We start from the raw sequence: 24375 nt of genomic DNA on the forward strand, positions 1-24375 counted from the left end.
TCAAATTTGAACCATCCAATTTTCCATCTTTCCATACAGCATCTAGGGACTATTAGAAGAGAGTCATCACATGACATTGCTGCYATTTGTTATTCCACTTTATTCTTAAAAACACTTGCAGAATAGGCTCTAACAGAACAAAATACAAAACAAATCAGGACAAATTACACCAAACTTCACTGGATTTTACAATCAAACATGTCTTATATGAGAAAAGACAACCTGTTACGTCTCCTATAAAATTGTGGCAATTGACTTTTATGTGACCTTCAAACCTTTTGAAAAATTGAAGTTAAAGTTTTTTTTTATGTCCTAAACGGATAAAGATGAATCTGCAGGTAAAATCAGCGTCAGGCCACACCCCCTTTTCATGTGGCTCCGCCTCTTCCTGCTCGAGAAAACGCTCCTAAAACGAAAGATAAAACCTTTTAGACTAAACGGACCTATGCTGCGATTTAACATGTTCATGTCATGTATGCTGCTTGTTGCACATCAATAAACTGCTTTATCATTGTACTCGAGTCACTGGATTGTATTAATTATAATACAATCATGAAGCAAAAGGTTAAAAAGCCGTCGGTTCTCCTTACCTGTGCGACTGAGGAACCGTCCTCTGCCTGAGAGGATGCCCGTCTGACGCTGGCTTGTTACTGAGCGAGGCTGACTGTCACTGCTGGTGTCTGGTTAAATAAACAATAAAATTAGGTGATTTTATTGTTAAATAATGATGATGGACTACAAGCTGCAACATCAAACCTGTTTAGATAATGAGGGCATCAAAGCGGTTAATAGATCGATCAAGTTTATGCCACATTTCAGCAGTTCAAGGTGCTTTACATCATAAAAGCACAAAAATACAAATTTGTAGGTCACAGTCAACAATTGAAACATTATATTTTGACAAGTGAAATGGTTACATATCAAAATGTTTCAAATGCAACTCTAGACTCCTTTTTAAGTGGGAAGATTATGCTCCGGGTGAACATTTTGGGGGAAAAAAGCCCTTTCAATAATGGATCCTGCTGAATTTTGCAGAAATAAATGGACAACATTGAGATAGGAGACGAACAAACCCGACGTGAGCCTGTATTACTGCMTGATGTCCTGGTAGGTTCAGTAATCCATGCTTTTAACTCGTCTCTTCACTGCCTGTCTTTTACTCTTACAACAGCAGCTATTAAAGCTGCCAGAAGTAATTCACTTGTGACATAAATGTTGTTAATTTTACTTAAAGACGGTTACATKAGGTGTAAAGTGAACATTAATGGTTATGACTGTCACATTGGGTTCTTGTTATCCCAAACAGAGTTCGCTTTTACATGACGAAAAGCTCATGTGACTGGAGGCCATTTTTTAGCTCCAGCATCAACGCTGAGGCCTTCACAGCGTTTAATTGTTTGTTGGCAAGGTGCTTCAGACCAGTAGATTTATAATACATCAGTGCTGAGTGGAGACATGCCACACTTTAGTTTTTACCTTTAACCCTGGAGAGATACGGTGTGTGATTGCTGCATAACAGACAGGTGTGTAAGGGCGATTTGATCATCAGACTTCTTGTACAAATTGATGGCAGATTTAAATCAATCACAGAATCGGTCAGTGTGGATGGGATACCTGGACAAACCTATTTAATTTGAACACTCGCTTTATTATATCGAGCTTTACATGTTRCAAACAGCAGCACCTCTTGGTAGAAACCTGAGGAGGCTTAAATAACGTAAACCACAAGAATCGAGAATTTACAATCCAGGCCATGATTTAAGATGAAAGAATTATTGAACCGAGTAAATTACCAGGATCTTGACTTGTAGACGGCAGGGAGGCATCATCGCGTTGCTGTCCTGTTGACTCCATGACCATCTGRCCGTCCAGAGAAACGTCAATATCTGGACTGAACACAGATACAAAAACGTTGGAGGTTCCATATTTTCCTCCTGATTTAGTACACTGTAATCATGTAACATAATGTTAGCTTCAACATGAATTCCTGCATGAGATCCTCACCCGTCTCCTTCCTGCTCCATGAAAACCTCATCTCCATCATCTGCAGCAGCAGTCATCCCAGTTGAGGCGGTTACCATGGGAACCGACTGGGAGGCCAGGTTGTCGCCACTGTCAGAGGGCATATTCTCTGTAAAGACCGTCACTGAGGGAAACAAGAGTGTTAGCAAACAGAGGTATACCAAAGAAACAAACAAAAAAATMAATAAATAAGGTATGCGTCGGCTCACCTGGTGCAGCCACCTGTAAAGGTGTGGTAGGGACACTCCTCCCTCCGCCATCTTCATCATGAGCAGCCAGGAAGAGAGGAGACTCATACATCCCCAAGCCTACATGTACAAAAGCTTTATTTATAGGTGACATTACCGCTAATAGGTTGGTGAATGTGTGTATGTGTATGGTTTGCACCTCCTTGCGACGCCAGCTGTCCCAGGTCCGAATGTGAAGCTGATGCCTGCTGCAGCAAATCTTCTGGAGGCCCGAACCTGAATCTGGTGGAAAGACCTGCAACCTGTGGAGARCTGAGGAGTTAAAGGCAGAGAACAAAGTTAGCTTTCGTCATTCAGACACTGCTGGAAAGGAAGGAGAATAAATGAGCGCAGCGCCTGCAAAGATTCCTCCAAGAGAAGAACAACAGGATGTGTACGACTCTTACTGTATAGCCTCGGCAAAGCCATCGGTGCGGTGTGGGACCACCAGAGTGGGAGTACTGGGAACCATTCTGTCATCGTCGTCAAAGAACGGCTATAGAAACACRCAGACAYGCTCGGTTCAATTTACCTGCTCGATAAACTTCACAGGAACTGATCAGCCATGAGATTTTATCCTCTGACAGAACAAGTTACAACACAACGTTCTGCCCTCTGCTAAGTCAGAGCTTAGCAGAGGGGAGTCCAACAAAAATCCTCTGAAGAAGCTATTGATGTGTAATTTTTAAAATACTTTAAGCGCTGATTGTATTGCCAGATATATTGGCATATTATGTGATTCTCGGCATCTGAGGGCCTCCAAGTCCTTCCACATAAAAGTGTGTTATATGTAGAGCATGTGTATTGGGATGAGGTGGTGCACAGTATCAGAACTAAGTTAATATCTTAATAATTATTAAGGTCTAATTAAATGTTTATAAGTGCCCCCTGGTGGCTTGAATAATTATTTCCAAATGATATAGAAAATAGTTTGGAAAACAGCTGGAGTCACTCCAAGCATTAAGCATGTAGAGATGATTGAAAGTTCAATAAGGCAGACAGAGTGTCTGCATAAAGCAGCATGAAATAAAATTAGTAAAATTAATATTCTATATCTGCTGCAACATGTGTTGTTTGTAAATGCTGAAACAGTGGTTTACATGTGCTGCCAGACTTTAAGTGCCAGTGCCTAAAATGGTAACTTCTTCCTAAATGTAGCAACTATTTATGCTTGTTCCTTAATTAATTAAGCTGAATGTCAACTATGAAGTCAATCAGACTAGTAATATAGTCAAACATGTTCATTTTCTTACCATGGAGGCTAATCCAGGAGTTAGTTGAGGTCCACGACCCGATGATGGTCTACGAAGTTGAGAAGGYTGTCTCTACAGAAAAAAAACAAGAAAAAAAAGCAGACATTTCTATCACAGGACTGTAGATGTGTTTATTAAAAACTAAATTAGAGATTTATATCCGAAAGCTCCAAAATTAACAATGTTGCGATTRCAGCAATTCCAATTCTAGCAGCAATGTTTTGATTGTATTTTTATTTAAATGCAGTACAAACCTTTGCTCTTTAACATGATAGCGSCGTAATCTTCTAAAATAAAGCAGCTGCTTTGCAGAATGAAAGTTAAACTCTTATAAGTTTAAAATACTTTTATAGCGTCATCGCAAATACTTCAGTACTTGGAAGATGATTTAAAACATTTGAAGAGCTAGAATGAGTGTTTTACTGTTCCCTTTAGTAAAAAAAACAAAGAAAAATCCTGAGAAACAAACACACCACTGACGCTGCGTACTCCAAACAAAACCTCCTGTTACACAAGTCAAACCTTTGTTAATATGACAGCTTTTGGTTTTACCTGTGTGTGTGGGGGCCCCAGTTCAGGGGCTGGAGCCTGGATGAAGAGCCGGGGTGACGGCCTGCGCGGCTGGGAGAGGCGRGGCATCAAGGAGGAGGAGCAGGGCGAGTGTGTAGAGGAGCAGGTTGGAGGGTGGTGGAGGTAATCCCTAGCAGATCCGAGATCTGCTCCACAGCTGGTGCCTTCTCCTGAAGTAGACRGCGACTCGGTTAGGTGACGTCACAAGTGTGCAGGAAGCGGCGCTGCGGGCTTTGGGCTTACCGCTCTGTGAGGGGTCAGCAGGGCGCTGCGAGCTGGAGGGGGCACCACTCACATTCTCCTCAGCGTTGGAACCGCCTTCCTCTCTCTCATCTTCAGCCTCCTGACTCTCCTCGTTGTGCTCCTCTCCTCCTCTCATCCCACTGTCAGCAGCTCCATCATCATCTTCTTCGTCGTCGTCTTCCTGAGACAGCGATGAACAGAGAAAGTCAGTAGCCGAGACGTGTGCGTCTAAAAAAACAAAACACTAATTGGTTAGAAAAGAAGACAAACCTGATCTCCTCCTGCTTCCTCTTCATCCTCTTCTTCGTCTTCATCCTCTTCTTCCACTCTCTGGTCCCCGTCTTTGCTCTCCCTGCTCTCGCTGTCGGTGTCGATCACGATGACGTCTCGAATTAAAGCCGAGCCCTGGGAGCCCTGGTCAGACGGGACGGACTGGGAAACTCCTTCGTCCTCCTCAGAAAACGCCTGGAAGCCTTCCTCTGGGAGCTCCTGCAGAGCAAACACGGACCAATTAAAACACATTAATATATAGAACTTTACAGTTCTACCCGCAACATAATCAAAGGGGAAGCTTGGACTTTTTGTTTCAGGCTATATTGCTTTCTCGAGTCGTTTTCATTCAGGTTCGTAGGATTATTATTATTTTTTTTATACATCCGTGTGATTATTCTGCCTCATTTACAGTCGTATTTATTAATGTATTATTTAAAATGTGAAAATTAATCTGCCCCCCAAAAAAAATTATTAAACAGAAGTATGACYTTGATATACAGTATGTGTAATACCTGCTAACAGGTTGTTATTTCCAARCGGTTCTTTTAATCTGATAAATGAACTTCATCAGGATTCAAATTTTTGAATACGACAAGCAGGTGCTTTTTGCAAAAATAAAAAGAACGTTTACAAAATGCATTATTTACTGAGGCCCTATCTGATGAAGGGTTTCCCCCAGTGTATTATAAGCCTGGCAGGCTACCAGGCTTTACTTGAGCCCCCACCAGGCTAAGCATTACTTATTTATTTAAGTCTTTTTAAAATGTTTGCATTTTTTTAAGACTTTGTAGTTGATTTTCAGGTATTAATCTTCCAATATTTCAATAATACATAATTATTAAGTGAAATTCTCAAATTTCCTATCAACTTTAAACATTTKTAACTCAAAAACAYGACAGACTACTGGATGAATCACTGACCTAGCAAGTTTTCTGGGGGAAACCTTGMGATKTACTGATWTTTTCTTTTTTACTACCRAGTGGAGTTACAGTGGTGTGTCAGAAATATTGTGTAAATCCTACAACAATCTGTATTGTGTCTATTTTCTAGAAAACRGTTTTGCTTCATGTCTCTCTGAGAACCGACCCGACTGTCATCAGGCGAAACCTGCTGCTCTCCCATGTCGCCCAGCTCTTCTTCCAGCTCTTCATCACCCTCCATCTGCAACAAGGAAAATTACACAAACCTCATTTTTGTGCAGTAATTCTCATTTTTAAAGGACCTGCAAAACAGTTTTTAATACATCAACAATCTTTAGCAAAGAAAAGAAGAGAGGACTGAAATAGCAGATAATATTTTTAGTTTCCATTTKATCTTTAATATGAATACACTGTTCCAACTRAAGCCAAATGTGCAAAGCATGAAGAATGGTTTGACAAACTATCGCCTTCATTTAAGTTTTAAATTSAGACTTTATGCACKTGTAGTTTTATACCAGACAACCAACTTTCCATAGAGACGGCTATGAATTTTTCACAGTTCAATAAAAGTTCCAACATGTGACAGAAATGGATGTAGAACAAAGTAAGAACTGAGAAACATGGGAGATGATCAGAATTTAAATGAAAAAGGTGTTTATAGTGTTTTAGACTCTGGGTGTTTTCTTTTACCTGCAGAGCGATTGTTGGTTTCAGTCGTAGTTTTTTAGTGTTGGGAGGCGTTTGGGAACTCTCYGGTCGACTTTCCTCTTCCTCCTCTTCGGTTTCTCTGCTTCGCTTTGAGCCAGGTTTAGCTACACCAAAACAAAAACTTRAACGTCAGCTTATACACTAAAATCAACCATTTGTGTTTTCGCCTTTGCGTTTTAAGGYAACGTCTCAAGTTTCAAGGTTGACAGCATCTGAAGGCGATGTTGCTGATCACCTGTTGACGGCATGCAGGAGGAGGATGAGGAGGATGTGGATGGACATTCGGCCTCTATGCTGGATCCTGCGTCCTGAYTGGCCAYCTGCTGCTGGGTGGGCTGAACGAAGGCYGTGGCCTGAGTGCTGGTTGGCTGAGTTAAGGAGGCCAGAGGATTCATGAGGGAAGAGCTGGTGGAGTGAACAGAAGCTCCTGTAGAGATGAGAGCTGCAGAGAGAAACACATTTTACCCACTCACATCTAAAGTTACCTTTAAGTTGTTCATACTTTATTTTAAAAGCTACTCCGTTTTTACCCTCCTGACTCTCCATCTGTGTAGTGGGCATCACTGTGGCGGTGGGTGTTGGGATGGGGACAGGTGCAGGTGTGACCATGGGCCTGATGCTGGCGCGAGGGGTGGACTTGCTGCCGGTGGATGGACTCGGCTTGTTGCTGGGTGACTGAGTGCTTGGAGTGGGCCGAATGTTGGCGGTGGGCGGCTCAGAGGTGCTCAGGCTGATCATGGAAAAATTTACATTAAGACAATCAGTTTGATTCAGACAACGAGAAATTGACTTTTTCTAGATCACAGATGTCAAACTCGAGGCCCAGGGGCAAAATCTGGCCCGCTGTAGGTTTTTATGTGGCCCTCTAGACTCCAAAAAACACTAAAACAATCACAAAATCCTGGAGGAACAGCTACCTATTGATATTTTAACAGCAATGASTTGACGGCCCTGTTCTGGATCATTTCTCATCCATCCCTGAAAACCAACATCTTAATGAGTCCAAATGGAGGTTTAATCCTGCATAAACAACAACAAAACATTCAAAACAAGAACAAAGTCYTTGGCGTTGGCGTTACCTTCCCCTGTCTTGAGCAGGACTCTTCAAAGAAATTTGTCTCTGGTCTGAAGATCTGGGCTGATCCATCTGTTGGAGATAAAATTAAAATAAAAAAAAAAAACAAATAAGTCAACAAATAACAAATTTTACTGGATTATAAATTGTCCCAGAAATTATTGCGATAAACAATAATATCACTGTTTCCAAGTAATGTATTGATAATGCCCTCTCAAAGTCTAAAACTCCACAGAGGAACTGGAAGATATTTTAAATATCTTTTTAATAAAACGCAACCACCAAAAAGAATAAATAAAAGTGAAATAAAAACCACTGGGTGTTATTTTTTATTCGTAGTTGTGTGAAGAAGCCCATGATGCACCTTGGCTCCGCCCTGGTCCTGAGTTTCCTCCCTCCCATCAGAGTGCACTTGTGTCTCTCTCAGTTCTCTCAGCTCTCTGTCCATTCGAAGAAGTCGTCCTTCGTACTGAGACTTGAGGGCGTTCATCCTGACCTCCAGCTCCTCTTTGCTCTGCTTCAGCTCCTCGTTCTCCTGGTTGAGCTGCTCTTTGGCGCCTGCAGGTGAAAAGTCCAGGCGATCAATGCAGGAGGCTTCGTAAACAATGAAACAACTACATGCGGTTAGTTATATCGTCAAAATATATTCAGGTCCAACTTACTGTTTACTTGGTTGATTTTTAATTTGGCTCCCAGAATGGCCTTTTTGGTCTTCTCCTCTTTCTCAGCCATCTGCAGTTTGAGCTGATCTTCTCTGTTCTTACTCTCAGAAAGCTGCAGAGAAAAAAACAGATTAAATAAGATTCAACCATTAATACAACTATTGTTTTTCCTTATGTCTTCATAAAGGTGCAGAAGAAACCAATCAGGAATGGATTGCATATTTAAAGCGAGCACCTCCTGTTTGAGTTTGGTCAGCTCATCATGCACYGTCTGACTGAAATCTCCAGCGGCTGTGGAGTCACTGGCCTGGGTAGACTGGGTAGACTGGGAACTCTGGGTGGCCAGTGCTGCTTGGTTAGCTTCATGAGCATGCTTAGCTTCAATTAGCTGCTCCTGCAGTTTCATAATCTCTGCTTCACGCTCAGAAACGGTCTTAAAAATACACAAAAAAGTACAAAAATAAATGAACACAACATGTACATCTGGATGTACATGTTGTACATCCAGATGTACGAGTCATAAAATGTTGCCTGTTTTTACACACATGCATAATTAAATTAACTTTTGGAAAATATTTTGTGCACATATCAGAAGCAGCAAACCTTCTGCAGCTTGTCCAATTGGATTTGAAGCTCAGCCACCTAGTGGAGGACATCAGATGGAGAAGAAAAATGATCAGATACCTTTTAAAATGAAGAAATKATGTGTTTAGAGAAAGTTGACTCACCTTGTTTTCGGCTCGACTCAGAGAGGTCTTCAGGTTGCTGACCTCCTGACCGTGGTTCTGCTGGAGCTCCTTCTCTTTAGCAGCATTCTGCTGGACGGCCTCTTTAGCCTGCTGAAGCTCCTCCTGCATCTGCTGCATCTGGTTCTGCCGGGCCTGGGCCAGAGACTGGACCGATTTCAGCTTAATCTGTGTCTACAATCAGGAGAGAAGGATATGCTGTATTAAAAGCATAGATACAATTACATAACACAAACGTAAACGGAAAAATGCTTTGTTTACTTCACTAAACAGAGCAAAGTCCTAGAACGGCTTTTGTCTCACCTGCTGGAGTTGGTTCTTGAATTGGTCAAATACTTTCTGCTTCAGGGCCAGCTGGCTCTGATTCTGCTGCAACTGGGTCTGGGCCTGAGTCAACTGGGACTGGGCCTAAACAGGTAAAAAAAAGGAAAAAGAAAAAAAAAGGTTTTGAGCAGCTTATTTCCATTAAAATTAGAGATAACAGCTGATGGCATCCTGCTGAAATGTGGTGCATTTGTCTTTACATATTTTTATTTGAAAGTCAGAGTAAATTGAAAAATCATTGATTCCCTGAGGTCAAGCTGGAGAAGAAGTGAAACTTAAAAACATGCAATTATTTTTCATATCCCTTCAGAATGGGAGAACCTTCCTTTCTGTTTTCCTCATCCTTGAGTTTCTCTCCACCTTATACTAGTTTATGCACATCTCTGGCTTACACCTGTAACTTTGAACCAAAACCGGTTCAGATRAGTTCAGTAAAAGAAAAGAAAAACCCCGTCTCAGAAAACTTCTGTTATCGGTTTTGTTTTTCCCCAGTAAATAAGCCAAAGTTTTATTTTGTCACAACAAGCCCTTTTTGGCTTATGAGGTTACTCTCTTGACTACGGCACTAACAATGCTTGATTAAAATCAAAAGACGCATCATTTTAATGCTGCACAAACTCCTTCCAGCTGCAAGCAAAGATTTTATTTTCACCAAAATGCCCCAAAGTGCAGCAGTAATTTATTTACTCAGATTTATAACGGAAAATACATTTATTTAAATAATAACCACAATGGAAAGTAGAGACAACAGGAGAATATTACTACCCGTTTCATGGATTCAAGTAGGAAAAAAAAACATAAAAAAAAAAAAGTCTTTATTGAATGTGTGCACTTCCATAAAAAAAAAATCTCTGCAGCAGTTTTATGTTCTTTTAAACATGTTGGCACATTCAAAATAAATACTTGACTGAAACATCTAAAACTATACGGAATTAGCCAAAAAAAAAAAGAGAATTGGATTTTTCTTTTGGAAATAGTTTGATCAGGAAAACAAGCATGTTCATCTTTAAGTGTAAAACTTGTGCAGTTACGAGTCCTTTGCTGAAACTGCGCTAACAAACATCCTGTGGTTTACCTCTTTACAACCAAAGTAATCCCAAACAGGCAACTCTGTATATTTTGGCAACYAATTCCTCAATTTTTGGACCTTTTTGTTCTAAATTGTCAAATCAGTCTGTGTATGTTTACAAAGTCTAAACGTCTCCTGAGCAAATATATGACCCATTATCATTTATTTGACTAACAAATATTGGTTGGGAAAATTTTGCATACCGTCCAACCTCAGTGCTCTGTTAAAAAAAAGAAGCTTTTAAACCGCACATTTAAAATGAATTTCACTCACTGAGAGAACATGCAAACTGCATGTGGTGAGACCACAGTTTGGGATTAGAATAGTGCTAACCACTGGAGGAGCACAGTAGAATGCAAAATAACACAAACAAGCCCTAACGCATCTTCATGTCTGTGTGTGTCACCTGCGTCAGCTCGTTCTGGCTCTGCGTGAGCTGCGTTTGGAGCTCCTGCAGTTTCTCTTTGCTCTGCTGATGTTCCTTCTGAACCGCTTCCAAGTCCTGCTGAGACTTCTGAGCCTGATGGGGAAAAACGAAACAAAAAAAAAGGTCACTGTGCTTTTCCCAAAATCATCTCGTACAAATAATTACACAAACATATTTACGGCAAACATGATCTGGTGTCAAACTAAATGTTTGTAAATTACATCTATATTTTACAAAAAATGTGCATCTATAAAATTTAATAACATTCACRGCTGTTTGGGGGATAAAAGGACTAAATTTCCAYATAAGTTATAACCCTTCTTTATTAAATCCTTTGTCTAAATGAGTTRAAAATGCCATTTTAACTCAACATACTTGATCCTGCTCAGGAGGAATGCTTACTACTTACTAAATTAACCAGTAGTTGTATGTCTAATTTTTTTTCTTTCCAAATGATGCTCCCTTTTTCACAAACTCTACATGCATCTTTTGAACTCACCTCCGCCTGCCTTTTCTGAGCTTCCTCCTTCAGAGTTTGTAACTCATCCTGGGTCTTCTTCAGGTCGTCCTTTCCAGAAGTTTCCCCGGCCGTCTGGAACCCAAACTGATAATTAATCACTGCATCTTTCATTCACTCTCTTCAACATTAGGTCTGTAAAGTCACAAAGGTTTCTACTCCATTACCACAGGTCAAAGATGAAACAGAAATAAAGAGAAGAACAATTAAAAGTCCCAATAAAATTACAACACGTTGCTTTAGAGAGACGTTATTCCCGACTGAAACCTGAAGACACAAAATTAGGTAGACATAATTTAAACTAAATAATATATTTGCATATTTTTAACTCCACTACTGGTTAAAATTGAATTAGATATTTAGAACTACATTTTGATTTTTAATAGAAACAAAGTAAAAAGTGTCAGATGTTCACAAAAGTAAAACAATTTCTGGGCTGAAATGAATCCATTTTTAACATGAATCCTTCACACACAACCAGTTGACAAGCACCAGTATTAGTGGAAATAAGCATCTAAAAAGTTATTATATTGCTGTATTGATTAATATCAGACCATCAATCGTTATTTGGCCAAAGTGCTTCCAGGATCTCCGTCCTACCTTATCATTCTGGGCTTTCAGCTCCTCGTACTGAGTCTTGTAGCGGCGTCCAATCTTCTTCACCTGAGTGATGGTCCTGTTCTTCTCCAGAATTTCATTGTTTTTGGTTTCCAGGTCTTTCTTCAGAGAGTCTTTTTCCGATGTCAAGCGGACCACGGAGTCTTTGAGCCCTTGAAGCTGGGCCTGAGCTGAATTACTGCTGGCGTTGGATCTGAATCACAAAACAGAATCAGAGGAGCAAAAATAAAAGCGTGTGCCTCTTTGTGTTCCTGCTGCGGTTTGAGTGCAGCTCCACGAAGCGCGGCGGCGAGGCGTGTTGTACCTGGCCAGCTCAGTCCTCAGCTTAGCCGCCTCTTCAATTAGCTGCGCTACGCGTTTCTGCTGTGCCTCTTTTTCAGCGGTGATCTTCTGTTTCTCCTCAGCGTCTCCCTCTTTTTGTTGGCTGACCAGGTGCTGTGGACACAAAGACTAAAATTTACTCAAACTGAAAAAAAATTAAGACAGAGACAGCAACACAGTGAAAAAAAACACCACAAATATATATGTAAAAAAAATAATCGTCCATTCATGCGGCAACTAAAAAGAAACCTTGTTACCTGATAAATCTTTGAGTTCAGCTGATTTTCTACTCTTCTGCACGCAAATTTTCAGAGTTTTTAGCCTTTTTTTTAGCTCATTTTTAAAGCACAAGTAARAAAACAGTTCAATAAGAATTTACAGCATGAAGGAGAGATGCAAGTGTGGGACCTTTGACGGACATCTGAAAATGCAGCCAGGCTTGTTTTCTATTTGAAGACGAACTCAAAAGCTCTAGAACATTCTAAGTTTTCCCACATTATAACACAAAACCTATTCTACAGCTGAGACCTGAACCACTGATAAAACACCAAAAGAGCAACCGTTTGATTCTTACTTGAACTTTAGCCTTCCAGCGTTTGAGGTCGTCCTCCAGCAGCCTCTTGTCAGCCTGCAGGGAGCCATTTTTCTCCGACAGTATGGATAGAGAGTTATGCAGGGGGGCGATGTCTGACTGCAGCTTTGTTACCTTGAAGGAACAAAGGAAGAAAGCATTTATGATCAACGTCTTAAATGTCTTCAATTAAACATCTGTAATGCAGCATTTCACTACAACAGATATACCAATAATATTCTTTTTATTGTAATGAAAAAAGTTAACCGTAGACAACCGAAGGCAGCAAGAGACAGTATGAAAGTTAGCGCTAGGTTCTTACTTTAGCCTGAGCCTGCTGAAGTTCCAGCTCCAGCTTATCTCGGTCCAGTTTCAGCATCTTGTTGGTTTCTTGCAGAGCACTGATGCTCTCCATCTTCTTCAGCTGTTCCTGCTGCTCACACAGAGTCTTGCTGGTCAACTGGGGAAAGTTTAGACCACCAGATGTTTATCATTACTATTTATTCTGGCTTTACTTTTCCTGAAAAGCATTTCTGCATTTGTCAAAGGCATGACAGTAGGATAAAAGAGGTCAAGGAAGTCATTCAGTCTCGTACTTGCATCCTCTCCCTCTCGGCATTTAGAGCTTCCTGCAGCTCCTTCAGTTCTCTGTCCTTGTGCTCGACTTGCTGTTTGTAGCGTAGAGCCTCTCCTTCAGACGCCTCGCACTGAGCGACAGCAATCTCCTTCTCGCGACGCACAAACCTGAACAACACGCAAACACACTGAACTCGGCAACCTTTACCTGGCACAAAGTAAAACAATCACTAAAGCTCTGATGTTTTACTCCGTCAATTGACAGTAAAAACGGTTAACGCCTCACAAATCTGGACTGAAAATAAAAATTTCATAAACCACAGTTTATGATTCATAATACCTTCACATTTCAATTCCCAAAATATACAAAAACCAGTGCTTTATTTGATATCCAATCCAAACAACCTTGGATTCAAAACCAAGTAAAGGGAACTTTAGGTAAAAAAAAAAAAAAAAAAAAAAGGAATGAAATAACCCTTTTATAGCTGGAAAAAAACTAAAATCCACTGGACCACATATTAACCTTAATATGATCAAGGAGTTAAATATTCTCAAAAAAGTCATATTTGGTTAAGAAGTTGCATAATTATTTGGCAACACTCGTGTTAAAGCAGACGCAGTGACCCCAGCTCACCTAAGGATTTCCAGAATCTGTTCAGTGGTTTTCCCTTCCTCGCTAAACGAAAGGTCCAGCTGCTGCAGCTGCTGCTGCTGCTGCTGGCGACTCCTGGCAGCCATTTCATCCATCTCCTGGAGCAGGAGGGTATTTTGTTTTCCCAGTTCCTCAAAGCGAGATTTCATACTGGACAGCTCTTCCTGCAAAAGAGTGGAAGCAAATTTGTTTCGACCAATCAAAGGCTAATGTTACACACATCTTTCRGCCTAAGAACACATCAACGACGGCTGCACCTTTAGTCGCTTCTCCGTTGTACTCCAGACATTAGTTTTGACTTGTAGGAGGGAGGTAGCTTTCTTCAGTTCTTCTTCAATCTCYCTCTTGCGTGCCGCTTCCTGCTGGGATGTTTTCTTCAGCTGCTGTAGAGCCTCCACATCGGCAGCATGAAGCATCAGCTCTCGTTCGTACTTGGCCTGCGCCTCGCAGGCTAGCTTAGTCTGAGGGAAGAACAGAGTTTGAGTGAAGCCTGATTTCTAGACAGACCAAGCTGGAATTTTAAGAAGCTGGTTTGTTTAAAATGGACCTGCAGCAGGCTGTTCTGTGTGGCTTTCTGTTCCTGTGTGACAGCGGCGGCAGCTCTCTCCAGGGCGTCCTGCTGTTCTGTCTGACTGGCCTTCAGACGGCGCTGCAGCTCCAACACCTCGACAAACAAATCAGGTTTAGACTCACTCCGAACAACTCGTCTATAACTACAACAGGCCAGAAAATACACAACAAAACATTCATCAAATAAACAYCMAACTAAGCAAGTAAAAGTGTTCTTATTTTTGCTTAGTCGATATTTCAAGGGTGCGTTCACACCAGCCTTGTTTAGTCCACTTTAATCCGATTCTAGTTTGTTTGTCTAGAAAGTCCGGTTTGTTTGACGAGGTGTGAATGTGCAATCAAACTCTGGCACTGACCAAAAAAGCAAACTCTACTCCACCTATAAACCTCGGTCTCGGTTCAGTTGAAGTGAACTCTGGTCCGGTTCGAATTCAAATTGTGGAGTTTTGAAAATCTTCTTTCAGAAAAGATCTTTAAAAAAATCATCAGGCTACTGAGAAGCAGAATCAAGGAACAAGACTTTTATTTAATCGATTTCTCCCCAAACGTCTGCAGACGGAGAAACACACTTGATGACAATCAAAGTGAATTCTGATTATAATACAGTTACATCCCAGATTTATAGGCCTTGYACACGCGCAGGTGTGAACAGGGAAATTTTCTACTGCCAGCCAGCCACGTCAGTAGATTCCAAAAACATCTGACAATCAGGTTATTTCCAAAACACATTGAACGAGGGGTGATGTCCAAAGAAAAGGTCAAGAGACGGTCAAAAGGGTGAAGGTGTGAACCTCTCAAGTCAGAGAAGTATCTCTAAGTTGTTGTTCATTTTCCAAGGGCAGGTTTCAAAATTCCTCTTCAGTCGAAGGTCTTTCTGTCTGACACTTTAGGTGTTAAAAAAATAACCTTTAAGTTTCATATATGTATGTCTAAAATAGCCTCTTCCTGTCACAGCTCTGAGCTGCTGCAGGCATTTCCTATTGAAAACGGTCTCTTAAGCACACACTTTTTAAGCTGCTTTTTTGTATAACAAGTATGTATCAAACTTCAATAAAAGTATTTAAACCTTGATTTTGATGTTTCTTTAATATATAATAAAAAGCAATGTTCTTTGGATAYAATATAAAATATATATTGAGCTTCATTTAAGCTTAAGAAACTACATAAGCTTCAGTACAAAAGTTAATCCTAGGGCCTTKAAAAGCCCCATAAACAGCTTCTTATGATAAAACTAAGCTAAATAAACATATAAAAAAAATATGAAAAAGGATATATAAGAAAAATATTAGAAAAAACATATGTTCACACTCAAAAGTTTTGGCATCGTGATTAAGTTTGATGCTTCTGAAGACAGRATTATTAGGGGAAAATGATCAGACATGATTTTAATTTGACAAAATGTGAACACCAAACCAAAACAAATCCGAGAGTCCAGCATTAGCAGGAGAAATGACTTGTAGTTTTTGGCCAAAGACAAAGGASAAATCCTWCAATCGCTAAAATCTGATGCTGCTCCATTTTTTTTGTTGACATTTTGTGACGAAGYTGCACTCTGCGTCTTCTTCAGAGGTTCTTATTACGTTTTCTTCTGCTGAAAATCCTTGTCCTCTCCTCCACAAGTGAGTAGAGAACAAGGATTTTCAAAGGGTTTGGTTTGTTTGACACGTTGCAGTATGAAAGGGAACCACACCCTCTGAAAATTTAACAAATGTTGGAGCTTTTGTCCCCAACTGAACCGAGTCTACTGGACTATGAGGTGTTAAAACATCTAAACGAGTATGTTATCAACATATCTAAAACGGTTTGTATTTTCTGACAGAAAATAATTTTAAAAATATACTGAAAAGTTGTTTAAGTAGTGTTTTTCACTGATGACAGTTTTATTTAGAAAAACTGATGAGCATGAGAAGTTTGTATCGCCTTTTAGTGCTGCTACTCTGCATAATATCAGAGTGGATCACTGAGTTAATCTAAAATCTTGTTCAGTTTCAGGAAGACGTCRTCTCTTTAGATTAATGATCCTCCACTGCTTAAAACGGCAAAGGTAGCAGGTGACCCCTCATCTCCTCCTGTACCGTCTTACYTGTTTCTCCACTGCATCCACAGCCTTCTTCCTCTCCTCCAGCTCCTGCTGCTTCAGCTTCTCCACCTCTAGCATCTTCTTCTCCAGCTGCTTCTGCACATCCTCTGACTGCTTCAGTCGGACCTCCAGAGGAGAGCGCGACTGAAGAAAAGACGGAAACATTGAGTACGTCCGTGTTTATTTTACTACATTCAGCCAACTTGGGATGATTGTGTCGTCTACCTCCTTTTCTTTCTTCAAGCTGTCTTCCAGAGTTAGAACTACAGATCGGTACTGTTCCACYGTGGCGTTGGCRTTCTTCAGCTGCTCCGCCAGCTCACCGTTCTGTTCCTCGGCACTTCGTAGTTGAGCCTTCAGGTCCGAAARCTCCTGCTCTGATTGGCTGGGCTGTGGAGAGGCTGCTGGGACTGGGGAGTGCACTGCRGGAGACGAGCAGAGCCACAAACACCGTTATCACCGAGACTCAAAGGTTTGTCTCTAAGAGCTGGACGTATCACGTGCAAACGTACGCACCTCTGAGWGGAGCCCGCAGGGCGGCAGATCTGACGACCGAGGTCGTTGTGATGCTGGAGGCGGTGGCGCCTTCGGAGGAAGACGCAGGCGCCAGCTGAGCTTTCAGCGCGGTCACCTGCTGCTCAGAGCCACGCAGCAGCTCCTTGGTCTTCTGCAGCAAGATGTTTTGTGTCTCCAGCTGCTTCTTTGCTTCCAATAACTGGGCCTAGAATCCAGGAGGAAGGAGCAGAATAAAAACATTTATAGTAAATAGTGCTGGAAAATCTAGCTACGTTGTGCTTAAGAATCCTTAAGAAAGAAAGAAAGAAAGAAAGAAGGACAGAAAAAAAGGAAGAAAGAAAGAGAGAGAGAAACATTTTATGTACATCCATGCTTCGTCCGAGGGCGTGTCTCTGAGCAACTTCCTCCTCCAGCTTGGCCTTTATTGAGGCCAGTTCAGCCTCCAGCTGTTCAATTTTGTTGTTAAGTCGCTGGCGAGTCTCTGTCTCTGTACGCTCCATGGAAAACTTGAGAAAAACAAAGACAAAATTAGATGATTCAAAAGAAAATGTACGTGTATTTATCAGAATTTTTTTTTTACTGAATTAAATGTAATATTTAATTTTAAACAGTCACCAAAAAGCCTTTGTAGTAAAACAGGAAGAGAGGAAACCAAAAAGGATCCAGTTTGGTTTGATACCTGTATGGTCTTCAGGTTGGTCAGCAGAAGGTTCTGGTTGCGTTGCTCAGCCAGGACAGCTTCCTTCTCTTTACYGAGCCGACACTCTGCCTGCCGCAACATGTCTCTCTCTTTAGTCAGGTTCTCCACACGCACCTGCARATCAACGGGAAGATGGGGAAAGAAAACGCAGTCTTTGTTAGTGGTTCATAAACTGATGACTTAAAGAAGTAAATCCACAACTTTTATGTTACCAGACTTACTGATATAAACTCAATCTGGCAATGAAGTTCAAGAAAAAGATCTCAAAGTAAACTGGCAAACGTAAAGTTTTATTAAACTAGAAAATAACCATCTGTATTTGCTAAACAATAAAGCAAAAAAAGAAAGCAACAAATGAATGCRAAGTCAGATGAGAGAAAAAGTAAAATATAAACTTTACAAGATAGTGAACATTCAAAGGTCAAGTCTCGTCAAATCTGCCTTTTCAAAGTTGTTAMTAAAACATTTTTTTTGCTAAAACGTGAATAACTTAGGTTGATGTCAGSMTTTTATGAAGACAAACAAAAAAATATTGATTTAATTGAAACCAATTAATTGTTTTTTTTTATTATTCAGAGGGGACCTACTAAAAATAAAGTCTATTATGACTCAAGTTTTATTTTCTTCTATTTTCTCAGGCCTTTAAATTATGAATTCCTAAACTTGAACATAATGTGAATCTTTTTGTATAAAACAAAGCTATCAAGATATACATCGATATATATATTAATCTCAAATCAAGWATTGGAAAAAGCTAATAAAACATGGTCATTGCTGACGTGTTATTGCAGTTTTAATACATCAATCCAACAAATTAGCGTTTGCTCCCAGTTGTGAAAGCGCCAATACAATCTGATGTTTAAACTTAACACAATATCCCCAATATTCTTCTTCTTCCTCCTTCACCTGTTCCAGTGCCAGTGTTTCATTGGCCTTCCTCAGGTCCAAGACCATCGTATGGATGTTGAGCTCRTGCCGCTGAGCTGTGGCAGCCATTGTTTGGTTACTCTTCTGTAGCGCGCTGATCTCTCTGCGGTAAGCCGACACGGTTTCYTGAAGAATCTCATACCTGGACAAATAGAGGCACGCATGTTTCAGGAATTGAGGACAGAAACAGGATTTTGTTTTTTTCAAAAGCAAAACCAAACCTCTTGTTACTGAAGTCCAGCTGAGAAGTGAGTTTGGCGTGGCTGGAGCGGAGCTCCCCCAGCTGCTTCTGCAGTCKGTCGTTAGTTTCGTTCAGCATCCGGTCATTCTCAGCCTTCTCCTTCTTATACAAGGTGAAAGCGTCGTTGAGCTGGAAGGRAACAGATTTACTTTCAGAGCGGAGACTGGAAGGAGATTTCTGTAATCCGTTCACCGTGTTAGAACAATAAAATGAGGGAAAGAGCCAAGCCTTGTGAAAACGCCAACCTGTTTTAGAGCAGCTTTTGTGTGCGTGGTCTGGCTGGACTCTGTGGCTGCGGCTCTCTGAGGAGTGGAGCGAGTAGCTGGGGCGGAAGGACGGAGAACCAACTCCTGACCTGYCAACAAAAACAAGAAATTATGACCTCGCTTCCAGATGCATCTTTCGTTTCATCAGAGTATGCTTTTAAGTTGTAAATTTGCCCTTTCTGTACATTTTCTTATTCTTGTTTTTATATTTTTTTTCTTTTTCTGTGACTACATTTGTCTGTCCCTTTGTTGGTACAATAAGGGACAATAGTGGATATTTCCATCAGAGCTCTGGCGTCACCTTGAGGAGGTAAGCTGAAGCCAGTGCTCTGAGACAGCAGAGCCTTGAACATGTCCCTCTGCCGAGCGTTGGAGTCGGCCAGCTGTTTCTGCTGGTTCCTCTGCTCTCTCAGCTGCTCCACCTCCTTCTGTAGTTTATCCACAGCAGACTCCAGCTCCGTTGTGCTACAACCAGAGATAAAAGAAGAGAAGAAGGCCTTTTCTTTTAGAGCGYYTGTGAAACGCTTCCAATGAAATAAAACCTACTGATTTCTTACCGTGCGTTTTCCTCCCTGGACCGCTCCCTGCTCTTCTCCTCCTCCAGCTCCCGTAGTCTTCCCAGCAGGCTTTGGTTCTGTCTCTGCAGCTCCATCACGCTGCGAAACGACAGCTGGCTTGAGCTGTTCACCTCCGAGGTGCTGGAAATGTCAGAGGAGCTGCCGTCGTCTTTGGACACCCGATTGCCGCGCGCTTCTTCCAACTCGACCAGGAGATTGCACAGCTGGGCCAGGCGGGTTTAACACGTTAAACTCCAGATCTGGGTTACTGCTATGAATTCACACTGGATATCCGATACCTGTGCAGACGAATCCTCTAGTTGCCTCTCAGCCTTTAGTTTCTCTCTCTCCATGGCGTCGTARCTCTGCTTGGCTTCATCTTTCTCTTTTTGCAGACTGTAGATCTCCTGGTRGTGTAAAACATTTTTGYCATTTATGAAAGACATCACTTAATGCCACCAAGTGAATAAATTCATGCGCAAATAACTTGACGCACCGTTCGAGCTTGTTCCAGTTTGTTGCATAGGGAAGCCATTGACCTCTGCATGCTCTCATACTCCTCTCTCTGTCGCTTGAGCACAGGAGCTTTGGACTCCACCTCCTGGACTATTTCATCCAGGACTTTGCTCACCCTCCTCGTCTCCTGTTTCTCAAGCTGCAGCTGGGTCTGACACTCTGCGTATGCGTTATATAGCTAAGGGAAACCCAGACGGGGAATGTTTTACTCAGGAAAGTGGCGTCTGAATATAAAAATACTCAACTCCAAACTCTCTCAGTGGTTGGAAATAAAGAAATGTATGTTGATTTCTAGCCAAACTAGGGCTGAAACAATTAATCGATTACTGAAATAATCGTAAGCTGATTTCGTAGGTGATCAACCAGAGCRGTAATTAAGCCAAAATTGTACAAAAATCGACTTCAGCTAATTGGGTTTAGTTCTTACATCGAAAAATTTCATGCCAGGCTTGACAATTGCAGCGATGGCAGCGGCCGATGGACACATGGAGTCCAGCTGTTCCTCTGTCAAAGACGACCCACCTGCACGAGGAAAACACAGAAGATAAGCGCYAAGATTAGCACTGCTACGCTCCACCTTCAACAGAACGAACACGGGCATCTGCAAAGCGTGCGAGTGAATATTCGTACAGCAGTTTTTTCCGGCAGCTTTCGTCGTTGCGTTTTCCAGCTCCTTCTCCATTTTCTTTATCTTCTCTCTGAGTTCTGCCTCGACTCGTACTTTTTGCTCTTCAGCATCTGAAACTTTCTTGTCCAGACCCTTGTTAGCTGAAAAGTCGTAACGTCGGTCAATTGCAGGTTATCAGAGATGAATGCCATATGGAAAGCTAAAGTAAAAAAAAAAAAAAAAAACAGAACTCAGAGGTTCTACCTTCTCCCGTCTCTTTGACCAGCTTGCTGAGCTCCTCCACTGCTCTGCTCAACTCCTGGTTCTTTGCCTCCATGTCAGTCGCTGCTCCCTGCAGAAGGAAGCACCCCACATCGAGTTTTCTTTTCTTTTTTTTTTTTTTAATAATTAGTGCTCAGTAATCAAGAGTTTTTAAGATTTAAGTGGTTCTGACCTTATAGAGGGATGACAACTTGACATGAGCGTTGAGCTCAACGCAGTATTTCTCCTCCATAGCAACCTGTTCATCCTTTGCCTTGAGGGACAGATGATAAATACAAAAAAGACATAAGGRAATCTCTTAAAAATAAGTGTATATATGTAGGAGTAGGACTAATTACCTGTTTCAGTTTGCTATTGAGATCTTCAGCTCTTTTACTTTGGCTTTCGCAGAGTTCTTTCAGAGAAGTGAGCTGACTTTCAAGTCTGCTCACCTGTTGAAGAGAAATATTACAAGACATTAGGAAGCTAAACAGAACAACAAAACCCAACCCTAACATAGAAGCCTGAAGTGTATCTGTGTTTAGCTTTTTGCCACCTGCTCGTTGCTGCTCTGCAGACTGCCCTGCAGCTCCAGTATCTCCTTCCCCTTCTCTCTGTTGGTGTCCAGTAACTCCTCACTTTTGGTCGACAGCTCTGCAGTTAACCAGTCAACTTTCTTTTCCAGCAGCTCTTTCTCCTGCTCCATTCGTTTCTCTCGGTGCTACAATTACAGCGATATAGTGTTTTTTACAAGGTAAACTGCCTCTTTGGCTTCGTAAAACTGCCTCGTAAAAGCATTAACACCCTTAAGCCCAACGAGTGGATTTTATGCGACAGACCAGTATGAAGTAGTACATCATTGTGAACCGGAAGAAAAGCTGTCAGACCTGCACAGAGGCTGTAGATGACTGCATTTCATCCAGCTTTAGCTGGAGCTCCATCTTTAGTTTGTTGGTGTCGGTCAGCTTCTCATTCAGACGTTTCATGTCCTCTAAAAACACAAATGTCACAAATTTAGGAGAAATAAGGCAAGTCTTCTGCAGCTACAAACAAAAACCTGAGATAAGAAAACATCTCTTGAAAAATAATGGAAATCAAGCTGAATTAGCACATTGTAATATTTCAACGAGGACCTGAATGACAAAGTTACCTGTCAGGTTCTCCACCTCCTGCGTTCTCTTCTCCAGCAGCCTCTCCAGTTCYCTCTTCTCCGCCTCAATTTCATACTTTGCCTTGGTTTGCTGCAAAAAATAAAAATGAAAATACACAGATGCAGTACTATAACAACAGTGAAAAATCTAATTTGTTATTGTTTCAGTGATTAAACCAAAACTATTTTGAATGACTTTATTGATCTAACAAAAAAACCTTAAAAACACACATTTAACACAACCATGTTTGTTTATAACAAAGCTTCATTTGACCAAATTGAAACATCTGATGTAAGTTCAAGTGTCATCTCACCACAAATAACTGTGTTTGACTGTSTTTGCATAATGACCCACATTATCCATACACTGAACCTACCTTGCTGGACCCAAAATAAATATTTATGTAATTAATTTCATTTTGGGTTTAAAAGAGATATATTTGCGAAATAATTAATTCATACTGACAAAAAGGTTAGAAAAGAAATTTAAAATAGACATCACATAACTTTGAATGGAATAATAAATTATGTTAATCATATTTAGTAGCAGATCTGTCACATGCAGCAAATTAACCAGCCATCAGTACCAACCAGGGGTAGAAGTAATAATTTTAGGTTTGGAAACTGTTCATTTCCTTTACCTGTTGTGGTTGCTTTTCTTCACTGGTCTCATCCTCTGTTCCTTTCAGAGAGCTCAGCTTTTCATCTGCACAAAGAGAAACATTCAGATCAAACATTTAGCAATGTAGGGAAACTGATTTACTGGTTACATAATAAATACATGAGAACTCACTTAGTTTTTTATTCTCCTCTTTCAGGATCTGCAGGTCGTTTGTGGCAGAAAGGATCTGTTCTTGGCTCTCTGTCAGTTGTTTCTCAAAGTCAAAGTATCGTTGCTCTGCAGGGACAAAATATTCAGCAGTTAATCAGGGATACAAAAGAATATCAAAGTAATTTTTTCTGTGGAAAAAAGGTTGACACARGATGTGTAAATTGCTTAAAGGAATGTTATTAGCGCTTTAAATTTGTGACAGAATGAAAATGAATGTATATGGCTGCTTTTGTCACAATTTATGATGTTGACAACTATTTTTAATTAACACATTATTTATTTTTGTAGCAAAGACACTTTTTTTCTACACCAGTGTGCTACGATAGTCTGTAGTGTGCCGTCTGTGTAACCCACTACCAGTCATTGGTCTGTTTCCCAAACTTTATCTCTCTCTTTGAACTCTCTTTGTCTTTTAAGAATTTCATTCTATACTATGTAAAGTTAGACAATGTCATCTCTGCCATATTTTCCTAAAACATATGTAATATATATATTTATATTAGAGACAATAAGATTTAAGTGTTTCCAAGCATGAATGAAATCCCCCGCACAAAATCTCATTTAAAATTAGTACTGTTTTTTCTCTCTCTCTCTTGAGCGTTTATGAATATGTTGCATTATTTTGTGATTTCGGCCTTCATACAGAAGATTCCTAAGCATCATGTGATCGGAAGGTGTTTTCTGAGCCTGTGGGAATCCCTCTCCACCGCCGAAGTTAGCTTTTAGCATGACACCGCAGCTAGCACAGAAAGGGTGATTTTTATCCAAAAATGGATCAAACACGACATTAGTTTGTACACCGAACGACACAAATAAAGACATTCTAGCAGTCAGGAGTTGTCTATAACTGGTTTATGTCACTTTAACACTAGTAACAGTGAATTATAATGGTGGCTACGCGGATGTTACTCACCACTGTCTGCTTTGAACCGCTCATGCTGCGTCTTTAGCGCCTCGTTAGCATTCTGCAGGTCTGCTACAAACTTCTCCAGCTTGTTCTGGACGCCTTTCGGGAGTTTGTTCAACTCCGTCCGCTCTAGGGCCTGCAGTAAGACGACCGCCATCTCCACCAACTCCTCCCGAAAAACGAAATAAATAACTGGACGCCAAAGTCCTTAACTGTAGTCCTGAAGCGTATTCTATAACCAAAACTGAAGAGTACGAACGACGGAAGTCTGAAGCCACGTTAATAGATGTTACAGAAAATACAACTTAAACTTTCAAAATAAACCTTTTTGAGTTAAATGAATTATTTTCACTRTTAACAACAAGCACATGTGTTGACATCGACATTAATTTAGTTGAATTAAGTTCTTTATGCCTTAAAGTGTGACTTTTTAGGTGCATAACTACATCAAAACTATAGAATAAAACAAAG

The 24375-nt window shown here is 40.8% G+C and overlaps 1 protein-coding gene across 1 annotated transcript; it reads right to left on the minus strand.

The window, feature by feature from the left end:
* Positions 1–84: 84 nt before the first annotated feature.
* Positions 85–24165, minus strand: LOC103479306 (nucleoprotein TPR-like). The gene is made up of 55 exons (XM_008433668.2): positions 23911–24165; positions 22959–23063; positions 22807–22871; positions 22166–22256; positions 21903–22006; positions 21572–21736; positions 21375–21467; positions 21209–21289; positions 21019–21106; positions 20778–20915; positions 20575–20669; positions 20128–20325; positions 19931–20038; positions 19632–19855; positions 19376–19539; positions 19054–19163; positions 18789–18937; positions 18547–18709; positions 17620–17754; positions 17306–17446; positions 16941–17145; positions 16650–16846; positions 16428–16568; positions 14322–14438; positions 14032–14235; positions 13757–13938; positions 13143–13290; positions 12869–13006; positions 12550–12681; positions 11959–12089; positions 11637–11847; positions 11019–11111; positions 10499–10612; positions 9003–9107; positions 8682–8873; positions 8557–8595; positions 8189–8386; positions 7954–8065; positions 7656–7849; positions 7296–7363; positions 6747–6946; positions 6452–6658; positions 6199–6320; positions 5675–5749; positions 4586–4804; positions 4316–4496; positions 4055–4242; positions 3503–3574; positions 2657–2745; positions 2410–2522; positions 2232–2330; positions 2005–2146; positions 1794–1891; positions 591–680; positions 85–406 (listed from the first exon to the last, which is right to left on the minus strand). The coding sequence occupies exons 1-55, from the start codon at positions 24059–24061 to the stop codon at positions 369–371; spliced, it is 7422 nt and encodes a 2473-aa protein (XP_008431890.1). The 5' UTR covers positions 24062–24165; the 3' UTR covers positions 85–368.
* Between the last annotated feature and the right edge of the window lie 210 nt (positions 24166–24375).

Source organism: Poecilia reticulata, linkage group LG17 (genome assembly GCF_000633615.1).
Source record: "Poecilia reticulata strain Guanapo linkage group LG17, Guppy_female_1.0+MT, whole genome shotgun sequence".
Taxonomy (NCBI): Eukaryota; Metazoa; Chordata; class Actinopteri; order Cyprinodontiformes; family Poeciliidae; genus Poecilia; species Poecilia reticulata.